Genomic DNA, 12,914 nt, shown 5'->3' on the forward strand with positions numbered 1-12,914 from the left:
CAACTAAGTAATTCATTCCATCCATCACGAACACAATACATCAAAAGCATCCAATTTATCCCTTTCCTATTGTGACGACTTCAAGACGACTGATATAAATACTATTCATCAGGATGGGTGTTTGTATCGATACATTTCTGTTATTTTTAATAAATACTATTTATTTTAATAAATACAGAAATGTACTTTTCTGTGATCGATACAAACAACCATCCTGATGAATACAAATGTTTATACCATCCGAGGAATCGAACCCGCGACCATCGAAAGTAATACGGTGAGTTATAACGCTAGTATTATAATAATTTCTGTATTGTTGTAACCTCATTATGCATGAAACATGTAACTATAAGGTTTTTTGCTAAAAACAAGAACCTCATTTCTTGCTATTCCGAACACCGACTCTATAAAGAAATGACTATACAAGAGTGATTAGGTGGAATATATATAGATTACTTTTATTCTATTGTTCGCTATCCAAATATAGCAACGTCAATTATTCGAGAGTCGGTAGTAGAAACAAATCCTTTTTTGTTTGTGACAAAAACAATAATAACCTACTACATCGTAAATGCCTTTGTTTTCCTGGTATTGGAGCCTTTTAGTATCTCGTCAGCCTTCATTTCACGATGTTGCTTTGTATTCAGTAACTTGTAAAATGTTTTGTCGAAACAATGCAAGACTCCATGGAAAAGTGGTGATTGTGACCGGCGGCAGCGCTGGAATTGGTTATGAGGCAGCTAAAATCTTAGCCGAAAACGGAGCAAGAGTCATAATCGCAAGTAGGAATGAAACAAAAATGAAAGAAGCGAAGAAAAGAATCGTCGAAGCTACAAATAACAATAACATCGATTACAGAACTATAGATTTAGCTTCATTGAAGTCAGTCAGGAAATTTGTTAATGAAACCTTACAGTTAGAAGAAAGAATAGACGTTTTGATAAACAATGCCGGAGCTGTTGGATTACCGGATCGATTGACTGAAGATGGTTTGAATCTAACAATGCAAGTTAACTATTTCGGAGCTTTTCTACTTACCTTTCTACTACTCCCTATGTTGAAAGTGTCAGCACCTAGCAGAGTTATTATAAGTACAGCCTCCGCAATGTTTGTTGGGACAGCAGATTTCGATCACTGGAATGATATTGGACGGTACAACGCAGTGAAATCTTTAGCGAACTCCAAACTAGCTGATGCTATGTTCATGGTCGAGTTAGATAAACGAGTCAGAGGTACAGGCATTACTGCAAACGGTATGGACCCTTTCCTTGTTCGAAACACAGATATCCTTAATAATGTAGATACCGTTGTAGCAGAAATATCACGTGTTTTTGTCAACATTGTGGGACGGACAAGAAAGGAAGCAGGCAATGAAATGGCATATTTAGCAACTAGTCCGGAATTGAGGGGAGTGAGCGGTCGGAATTTCAAATTTTGTCATGTAATATTCAATCATTGGTTGACACATGATGAGAAACTGCGACAAAAATTGTGGAATTTATCCAAAAAACTGGTGAGAATTACTACCGAAGAAGATTGGGAAAATAGGTCACGAGCTTAAAGCAAAAAAACGTCAATATTGTCAGAAGCATCACAGTCAAAATAATATAATAACTTTAGTTTTTGTAATTTTATTGATCAATTAGGTTTACTATAAATATTACCTATATATAAATACTTTTTCTGTAAAATAAACCTTTGATAATATTAAAATATTACAGTCTAGGTTAGTTACGTCCTGTGTTGAATTGAATCAGGATATAATTTTGCAAGAGTATATTCCAGTAATGATAAGTAGAGCTTGTGTTATGGAGCTTAGGTTTGTACCCATAACAAAAGTAAAAAAAGTATTTTTCTCGGCTGTCTAGTGATATACAAATACTTTTTTTTAACTTAATATACGCACATAAAACTTAGACCAATACAAACTTTACAATACAAAACAAAAGCTGCTTAGCGACTAAAATAAGTGACACCTTGGTGACCTAACCTAGATAAGATATTAATTAATTATTAAATGTGCGCAGAAATTTCTCTTTATTTATCTTTCTTATTGCGTTTTTTATTATTTGCTTTTTTACCGCATACTGCCGTGAACAAACAATAGATGCGGTGTTGCTCTTATTTAGTTCTAACTGTATCCGCAGAACAGGAAACTTCCAAACCCGTTCTGAAACATGCAGTCAAACGAGTTAGAAATTGTTTGTAGGATAATTCTCAATATGTAGTGAATAAAGCCCTTAAAAATTATAAAAATGAATAATATTAGAGTGTCTGTAATTTCAAATTAACAGCTTTTCACTAAATGCATTTGTAAGTATATACGGTGATTACGTCAAAATTTAATGTGAAAAAAATGTCTGGGTGTTTTAAGAAATCTCTGAAACGGCTGTAGTGTTTTTGACGGGATTTCCACTCGCAGATAGCCAATGTTATAAGGAGTACTTTCGTATTAGAATATTTATTTAATAAAAAGAAAGTATAATTTCGAGCGCACGAATATATAAACGAAATTGAAATACGCCAGTAATTTGCAAGCAATATATTTCCACTGTCATTTTAATAATTTCATAGGTAAATTATAATAATTATTGTTAAGAATTATAATATTAATACATTTAGAAAAAAAAAGTATTTCTACCAATTGTTTAGTACATATAGAAATCGTTTCGATTGCCCTGGGCTATTGTTATTACTATTATTACTTCCTAGTCGAGTCAAATCGGTTCTTGGTTGTGTCTCATTATTCATAATCATAGCTTGAGGGTCATCCCATTAGCATGACTGCATGTTTATCATTAATTTAATAAAAATGTTAACATTTGACATTGAGTCTTCAATTAGTATAGAATAACCCTTGAGGTACAGCAGAATCATCATAAATAAACAAATCTCAGAATATTTTCTCAAACAACAAAAGTCATCAGAGCCTTGCAGACAGATGGGCAGAAGTTTTAAAGTGTGACAATGTCATTACTTGACGTGTTCAGCAAATGTGGGACGAACGCGAAATCGGAAGGAAAAGTGGCCATAGTGACCGGTGGAACATCAGGTTTGGGCATGGAAACAGCCAAATATTTGGCCAGCCGCGGCGCCAAAGTTATAATAACAGGTCGAACGAAAACTAAATTGGACAAAGCAGTTGACGAGATCAACAAATATTCTACAAACAAGGATATAGTTGGCAAACAAGTGGATTACGGGAATTTAACTTCAATACGATCTTTTGTGACTGACACTATAGCGACACAGCCAAAATTAGACATATTAATAAACAATGTTGGAGCTATAGGCATAGAAGATAAATTAACGCAGGACAATCTTAATTCAATGATGCAAGTAAACTATTTTGGAGCATTTCTATTAACTTATCTTCTATTTCCTCTTTTGAAATCATCGGCTCCTAGTAGAGTGATAAATATATCATCTTTAGCATCAGCGTTGGGACACGTCAATCCAGATCACTTGAATGATGTTAATGTATATTCTAGTTTTGAATTATACTCCAACGCGAAGTTAGCAAATATTTTATTTGCTGTGGAAATGAGCAAAAGAACAGTTGGAAGTGGCGTAAGTTTTTATAGTTTAGATCCAGGATTAATACAGACTGATTTCTTCAGATATCTGGACAATGAAATTTTGAAGAAGATACTAAACTCTGCTCTGCATCTGATTGGTCAACCGACAGCTACAGCTGCTAAAGCTCCACTTTATTTGGCAATCGATCCGGAATTAGACAAATACAACGGTAAACACTTTAGATCTTGCTCAGAATTCTACACAAACTGGTATGCGAAAGATGAAGAATTGAATAGGAGATTGTGGGAAAAATCGAAAGAGCTTGTAAAGATATCCGCTAAGGAAGACTGGGAGATTGTAAAGGTGTCTAATGATAATGTAATATAATGAATTTGTGTATAAATAAGACAACAACAACAAATTTGTTGAAATTATAGTAAAGTGTAACTGCTATAAGAGATGTACTCTTCAACGTATAATTATAGAACTTTATGGGACTTCGGGTCTGTCTGCATTAGAAGATATGTATGAGTTAACTATAACCACATTATCCAGTGAATTCGGACTAAGTTTAATTTCAATCAAACATTACTCATGAAGATATGTGTAAAAAAAATCATTTTATTATGCGTGTAGACCAAAATCTTATATTGCCTCTCATTGCTTTTAGTCGGTTGAAAGATATAAGTGGATTAGATGTAAGTATGTAAATTTATAAAGTAGTAGATAATAATCTCGACTATCATAATTTTTTACAATTTTTTATTGTAATGCTCAATTACATCTTAAGGTTTAATTTATTTTATTATTTTTATAATTTATTATTAAAAATATTAAGATTCACCAAATTGTTGTGTGTTTTTTTAATCTTATTGCAATCTAAATAACATATTTCAATTTAATTTTATTATCTTAAGTAACACAATGCAAACTTATTAAAAAAATTTTAATATTTTCGTTATCTGTTTCGGTATAAAGGTATAAAACAGTGAAAACATGATGACATGATATCGTGATGCTCATTCTGTATATAGGTGACGGTTACCAGTTACCTGATTTACCTGATGTTAAGTGAACAGTTTTACCTGATCATCATCATCATCATCATCGCAGCCTGGAAGACGTCCACTGCTGGACTAGGCCTCCCCCAAAGATCCCCCAAAGTTTTACCTGATGTTATTAAATAAATAAAATTGAAATTTGTTTGTAATATCAAATTTCTGCTTTTCAATAAATGCGTATGAAATAATATATGGTATGGTTAAAATTTTTGATTATTAAAAGACTTGAACTCGCAGATAGCTAATGTTATAAAGGAGTAACTTAGGTTTCTTTCATCATCATCGCAGCCCGGAAGACGTCCACTGCTGGACATAGGCTTCCCCCAAAGATCTCCACGACGATTAGTCCTACGCTGCTCGCATCCAATGCCTTCCAGCGATCTTGACCAGATCGTCGGTCCACCTTGCTAGATGCCTTCCCACGCTGCGTCTTCCGGTCCGTGGTCGCCACTCGAGAACTTTACTGCCCAACGGCCATCTGTCCTACTATGTCTATGTATGGCTATGTCGGTCACTCTGGTTCTTCTACGGATCTCCTCATTTCTGATTCGATCACGCAGAGTAACTTCGAGCATAGCCCTCCCCATTGCCCTCTGAGTGACTCTGAGCTTGTTGATGGGGCCCATAGTTAGCGACCACGTCTGCACGTTTGGACGAAAGATATATCGGAGCTTCCCGAACGCTGCTTAAAGGTTTCTTTAATTGTTGTTTAATTATGAAAAAGCTAAATTCCACGCGGATGAAATCGCGTGTAACAGCTAGTAAATAAATCATTGGTGTCGATTAAAGGAGATTAAAGTCATCTCATTTGTAATGAACAAGTAATTATAGTCACAGTGCAACAAGTCATACAATTAGTGTTTCAGAATAGTTCAAGAGCTAACGCGAATAGAATATAATTTTGTAATTATAGCCCTATTTCCTGATTAATTATAGAATAGAATAGAAATCATTGACTCGTGTATATAACAATAATCACTTAAACAACAATTTACACACATTATAACACAGAGTCATTGTGGACCACAACTCAGATGGTAGGAACTGTGTTTCAATACTGATTTTCAGTTGTTCAATTTTAGTGGCTAAACAACAGCAGATAATGAAAAAATGAAGAGAACCTGTTCTGTGCAGAATTTTTTTCTCTCCAACTTTTATTTAAAATATTTTTTTTTTTCTTACCACTATCGAGTTATTTTGAAAAAAGGCGTTTTTAACGCTTTTTTATTTTTTTTCTTCCCTTTCCCGTCAACTGAAATCAAAATTTCTTTCTGAATTTCTGAATTCACGTATGTGCGGACTTATTTTCATATATTGCGCCAAAACTGGTCACATCACGATTTAATTTAATATTTTACTGGACTAATGACTGGACGACGACCTCGGTGGTCTAGCGCGCTTTACGCCCGATGGTCGCGGGTTCGATTCCTCGCACGGCACAAACATTTGTACTCATGAGTATGATTGTTTGTATCGGTCTGGGTGTTTACTATGTATAATATGTATTTACGAGAAAAAAAATCTATGTATATGTATCAGTTGTCTAGTACCCATAACACAAGCTTTAGCTAGCTTAACTTGGGTCTAGATGGCGCTGTGTGAATTGTCCTGAAATTGTTATTATTATTATTATGTGCGTGGCACCAAAACAAAATTACGTTTTTAGAGTTTTTACTAAGAATTGAAGGATATCCTTACGTGTCATTCCTACCTATATTACGCGTTCAAGGAATACATTTTTAACATACATATATAATTATGAATTTTTAAAATATTTCAGTAACGAAAATATGAAGTGTATATATATAAAAATACCTAAATATGAAGTGTATATATATAAAAATAAATTGCTGTTCGTTAGTCTCGCTAAAACTCGAGAACGGCTGAACCGATTTGGCTAATTTTAGTCTTGAAATATTCGTGGAAGTCCAGAGAAGGTTTAAACGGTGACAAAATAGGAAGAAATTGAATGTAAATTAGTAAAAACAGCCATATTATTCTCCCATACAAACTGCTGATACCTGTCAAATGGGGTGCGTTCAGAAATTTGTTGCGTAAATAAAATTCAAAAAACCTTAATTTTAAGGCGGAACAGAGTCCGCGGGGTCAGCTAGTAAATAATAATAATAATAAACTTTATTCTTAAATGTACGGTACAATTAAATATAGTTAGCCCTGTTTTTCGATATAGGTGAACCTGTGCCACGAAAGCCAGTACCCTCCAACATTCTGTAGACATTTTTGGTACATTTGCAGTTGTGTACATAAAGGAATGAAAAAAAAACTTAAAATATAAATAATTCTTTACGTAAACAAATAAGTACTTGTAGATGAAAGCCAGTACCGACTAGCACCAAGAAATCCAGCCCAGCATCTCATCTGCGGTAAAGACTGGAAGCTGTTAACATCATACGGCCACTTTGAGTAACTGATGCAAATATTATGTAATTTGAACAGTGAACGCTAGAATCTCGTGTCGGGTCTAAGTTAAGAATTACAAGCGATTCATCATGACGGCCGTGGTAGTCTAGCGGTTTAGCACACCGCTTTATTTCCGATGGTTGCGGATTCGATTTCTCGCACGGTGCAAATATTTGTATTCATGAATATGATTGTATATATCAGTCTGGGTGTTTTCTATCAAGCTCTGCTCACCGGTTTATCATCATCATCTATTTATCTTCGTGAAAGATCTACTAACAAACATCCATACTCACAAACTTTCGCGTTTATAGTAGATGTGCTCGCGGTTTCACACTCGCAAAAATTATAGTCTATATGTTATATTGAGGTATAAGCTGTGTAACTTTAAAGTTTCATCAAAACCAGTTCAGTAGTTTTTGCGTGAAAGAATAATAAATAACTATCAATACATCGACACTCACTAACTTCCGTATTTATAATTTTACTAATATTAATACCTAAGACTTTCGCATTTAGTAGGAAGTTGCGAAAGATTTTATGATATTTTAAATACCTTTATTTGACCTCAAGTTATTCGAAATTTGATTAGGTATAACATTATATTAATAAGTTGTGTTATTCTGATATATATTGTTTAAAATCCATCCAGTAGTTTCTGTGTTAAAGATTAACAAACATACAACCATTCTTCCATACTCACAAACTTTCGCGTTTATAACATTCATTAAATATCATTGAGTAGCTTGTACATTCATCCATCTAACCATCCAAATTCATAAACTTCAGCGACCTGTCCTTTTATAATTGTTTAATTACACGCTGCCGCTTACATCTTGTAGAAAGACTCTGTGGTAAACCAAGAAAGTTTCCCGTGTTTTCCTCACGTTACACGACGCCATCTGCATGTTCAATAATTTGTAACAAACTATTCTGAACAGACAATATGTTACTATATATTTGAATGATGATGATATTGTAAATATTATAAATTAAATACTGTACAAATATGTACTGTGTAGTTTATATATATTTTTTTTCGTTTCTTGTTTATATTGTATTTTTTACATTGCGCTGAATAAAATATTTTTCTTTCTTTCTTTCTTTCACACAAATGCATGGCGGACTTAATGCCTGATGGCATTCTCTACCAGTCAACCGTCGCGCTGATCAGAGATAATAAGGCAAGGTGCAATTTAATAATTAATATAAAATAAATAAAAACTGATAAATACAGAAAAACGTATGTATATATATGTAATATATATACATGTTCGAATTTGGCCAAAGGCCTTGTTTGCGATCACAAATAGCCATATAATTACATTTAAAAATAAAATTATAAAATTCAAATTTGGAACGTCGCGTATGTTCCATCGATGTTGTTTTGTTACACTTTAAATACATTTTGCACTTCTTCTCGAACATTCCGTGGCGTCTATGAAATTCTGTGTACAATATATTCAAATCATATTTCGTTTTAATAATACAACAACTTAAACATTGCTATATTCCTTCAGCAAACAGGCCATTTTTACTCCATTCAAGTATTTTTAGTACTTGAAATGGGTAAAAATGATAACATTTTGGTCAAAATCGAACATCTGATATATCAGGTCTTCTTTGAAGGGTGAGTTTAGGCAGTGAAATTGCATGGTTCTGAGGTATAGTCTTATAATCCTCCTGAATGAAAGAGATTGTTACTAATGAAGTAATTCTATTGCTAGCAATGTACCTTGTCAGGTTGATGTGGTTTCCCCTAGAAACTATCGTTATGAATTCGTGGAGATTTTTTTGTCACAATAGGCTAACTAACCTGACCTCATGTTCATCTTATCATCCTCCACTGATGCTCGGCCAGCGTAAACCGTTAGCACAAGCCGGTGCACCATTCCATTATCATCCATTAAAAAAAAATACTCCGCAATGATATAATGGCACGAATAATAACGTACTGTCCATGGCATTTATATATGCGACGGTTATTACCACTTACCATCAGGAAGGCTGTGAACTTGATTGTCATTTCAGTTATGTAAATACTCAAAAACAAAACAACAAAGGATTCGGGGTAGTAAACAGAAAGTCTAAATGTGAAGGTACTTTTATAACGCCTGTGAAATATATAGCAGCAAATATTCCTATCACATAAAAAATACCTAAAATATTTTGCTTATATAAAACATAAGTAAAAGAAGATGGATGGATTGTGTAAGAGATTATATGAATAAAAGGAGAGTATGCTCAGATGTGACGGCGGATAGATCAGTGGAAGAGAATGACATACTGCTTCGACCACAAATAATGGGATAAAGGCAAGGCAATTGGTCGGGCCTGGAAAGGATTGCCTCCGTTTAGAACCTGGAACCCGACCAGGAGGGGGTAAAAAGAAGATAGCTCAGTTTTGAGATGAGGTTAAGTAGGGATGCGTACAATGGCTAGCTTGCATAAGGTAGAAATAAGCAAAGACTCACAGTTGATGGCTGGGGCGATCTCTTGAAGGCTTGATTTCACTGGAACTAATGCAGAAGCTTGTCTTCCAAAGCTTGATTACACTTTTCACTGTCTAAGGGCTAGACCAGCACAAACTCTGATTAGCTATTTAAATCAGTACATTGTTATTTAAATTGAAATACTGCCGCCAGCAATGATGATTTAAAATATAAGTTAATGGATGCTAATGGAATAGTCCAAAAGACAAAAGGTGGACTCACCAATTAACAGAGTGGATGGGACAGACTGAGAAAAGGCGAGTAGGTCGACAAAGAAAAAGATGGTCCGATGACATTAAAGAAGTGTCCGGGGAAAACTGGATGAGCGTGGGTGTGACTCTATTCACACTGGAACATGTTGGACGAGGTTTTTATCCACATGGGACCATATATATATATAGAAAACAAATTAGTCTTAACTTAAAATATTAATTAAAATTGAAATATATGAATAATAAAGTTTAAATAAAAAAAATGGAATAGTCAATTTCTTTATATAATGAATTTATATTGTTAGACCACAAATATTCAGGGCGGGAACCTCACCACCGCTACTGGAAGCGTTATCTTATCTATTGTTATCAAATTCAGACTATTATTGAATCTACACCCATATTGGATATTGTAGTTTGGTCCCCGAACACTAATAAATTAGTGTTAGTTGGTAGTTTGTATTCACACATTCCAACTTAGAAATGTAAAGTTACAACAATTATTTTTCTCACGAGACTACAGCATGGGGTTTTTCAAGAGTATATTAAGGTTTCTTAAGGGTCTGCAACGCGCACGTGACACCCCTGGTGTTTCAGGCGTCCATAGGCTACGGTAACCATTGACCATCAGATGGGCCGTATGCCTGTTTGCCACCATAGTAGTATAAAAAATAAAAATAAAAGAGCAACACGCAAATGTCCTGCTCGTTCTTTATGTGATGATGCCTCATCATCAGCTCAGCTTTTCAGCTTCTCATCAGCTTTCCGAATGTGCTGGAAATGAAAAACCAAGTATGTACATTAAAAAATACTTAATTTTAAGTTTATTTGAATATACAACTTTCTAGTCTATTGAAATAGAAATAGAAATAATGAACTCTGACCTGATGCATAGTTTACTCTACACAAATGCTACACTGTTAATTAAATTCTCTGAATAGAATAGAAATAGAATAGAAATAATCTTTATTCAAATAACTTAATATAAGCACTTTTGAATAGTCAAGAAGAATAAGCAAAACTTGTGTTTTTGTTCGTTCAGTCGATATACATGTCGCAATATATAATCTATGGTCTAAATAAGATGTTACATCGCCAATAAAAACTAAAAAAATATGCTTTCAACGAAACACTCACGCGTACTTATACGTATTGATAATGATCACAATATTGTATAAATCATCGGTCTTTATTGGTTTTTCGATGATGTTATGAAATCATTTCATTTGCGGTGTTATGTTACTTAATAATTGGAGTGTGCAATAAATTGAAATACAATAATACATACTCCATTGAAATACAATAGCGCATACTCTTTCAATGGTTCTAAGTACCAATTCTATATGTCAATTGTAATTATGAACAAGATGTAGTGTACTTTGTTAAAATATAATTAGTTTACATCTTGTGAAGTGTACACTTGTAGAGAGATTTTGTACATATATAAATATGATATAATCTGTACATCTATACATATAAATAAAATACATAGAAATAACGAAAAGGTTAGTCGACATCACAGAAGACCGAAGAGCTGGCAGCTACCTTGGACAAAGAATTAGTCTAGCTATTCAAAGAGGGAACGCTGCCAGTATCTTCGGAACGTTGCCTAAAGGGACCCCTTTTAATAATATATTTTAGTCATCATATTATATATATATATTTTTTTTAAGCTTTTTATTTTAGTTTCTTAGTTGTACAATTAGGTTATGTAAATACTAGTTATATAATAATATGTATATAAATATTATATATAATGTAAGTTTCATCACTTACAGCGTACAAATATTAATTCCGTAATCCAAGCATTAAAAAATACATTTTAAATAATAAATATACATACTGCTATGACAAATGATTGATTGTATGATCCAAACAGAGACATCATAAAATTAAATAAAATTGGACTAACACTTTTATAAAAGTGTTAGTCCAATACAATTTTAATTTAAACCATAATGTGACCAGTTTTGCCGCAATATATGAAAATAAGTCCACAAATTCGTGAATAATAATAACATTCAGAAAGAAATGTTGATTTCATTTAACGGGAAAGGGATGAAATAATTAAAAAAGGATTGAAAAAAACCTTTTTTTTTTCAAAATAACTCAATAACGGTAAGAAATATGAAAATATATTTTAATTAAAAGTTGTAGAGAAAAAAATATCTGCACAAAAAACTTCATTTTTTCATTTTTTTTTCACAAAAATGCCTGTGTTAACTGATGTATAAGAAATATAATAATATATATATTTAAGTTTTAAAAGTTGTGAAAGAGTAACAAACATCCATCCACACTTAAAAAAAATCTTACTTTTATTTATTTTTTTATTACCTGCTCTACGTCACACTTACTTGACATTTACCATTTTATTTCGCCCAATTTATATAACCTACGCATGACAATCAGGCGTCCATAGGCGTAAAATATATATAGATGGGCCGTATGATCAGTATAAAAAAAAACATATATTTTTTTAAGTTATAGCCATCAAAACCGTTTAGTAGTTTTTGGGTGAAAGATTAACAAACATCCAATCACACTCACAAACTTCCGCGTTTATAATATTAGATATTAGCATTGACAAAATGATATTAGTATTATTATTATTTGTTTGAAATAGACATAAATAGTATATATATATAATTATACTAATGCATATTTAAATATTAATCCAATTGACACATAAGAGGTTGTTTACAAAAATTCTATTAAATTATTTCAATATGATTTCGTAATAGAATGATCAATGAGTGCTATAACATTAGCAGTTGTGCAATGATTATCTCTAATGGAAAAGTCCATTCATTAAATGGATGACTTCAAACAATATAATGTCTTCATATTATTTACTAACTGAACTTAAACTTAGAATACTTGATTAAGAATTTAAATAATGTGTAATAAACAGAAAAGTTAAAAAAAATATATTTTTTTAAATAAATTAATACTATACCGATTAAACAGGAAACCTGAAAAAATAAAAAAAAAAATTTTTTTAAATAAATTAGTACTCTACGGACATTGACCTCGGTGGTCTAGTGGTTTAGCACACCGCTTTACTATCCGATGCTCGTGGGTTCGATTCCTCGCACAGTACAAACATTTGTATTCATGAGTATGATTGTTTGTATCGGTCTGAGTGTTATCTATGTATTTATATACAAAAAAAAATGTATCCATGTATTTATATCAGTTGGCTAGTA

The 12,914-nt window shown here is 32.8% G+C and overlaps 2 protein-coding genes across 2 annotated transcripts; both read left to right on the top strand.

Moving 5' to 3' along the window:
• The first annotated feature begins 591 nt into the window (after nucleotides 1-591).
• Nucleotides 592-1,780, top strand: LOC131843385 (retinol dehydrogenase 13-like). Its single transcript, XM_059192014.1, has one exon. The coding sequence runs from the start codon at nucleotides 659-661 to the stop codon at nucleotides 1,559-1,561; it is 903 nt and encodes a 300-aa protein (XP_059047997.1). The 5' UTR covers nucleotides 592-658; the 3' UTR covers nucleotides 1,562-1,780.
• Nucleotides 1,781-2,466: 686 nt separating this feature from the next.
• Nucleotides 2,467-4,233, top strand: LOC131843384 (retinol dehydrogenase 11-like). Its single transcript, XM_059192013.1, has one exon. The coding sequence runs from the start codon at nucleotides 2,968-2,970 to the stop codon at nucleotides 3,904-3,906; it is 939 nt and encodes a 312-aa protein (XP_059047996.1). The 5' UTR covers nucleotides 2,467-2,967; the 3' UTR covers nucleotides 3,907-4,233.
• The last annotated feature ends 8,681 nt before the right edge of the window (nucleotides 4,234-12,914 follow it).

The sequence above is a fragment of the Achroia grisella genome, unplaced genomic scaffold (genome assembly GCF_030625045.1).
Source record: "Achroia grisella isolate CSIRO2021 unplaced genomic scaffold, CSIRO_AGI_Agris_v1 utg3071, whole genome shotgun sequence".
Classification (NCBI taxonomy): domain Eukaryota; kingdom Metazoa; phylum Arthropoda; class Insecta; order Lepidoptera; family Pyralidae; genus Achroia; species Achroia grisella.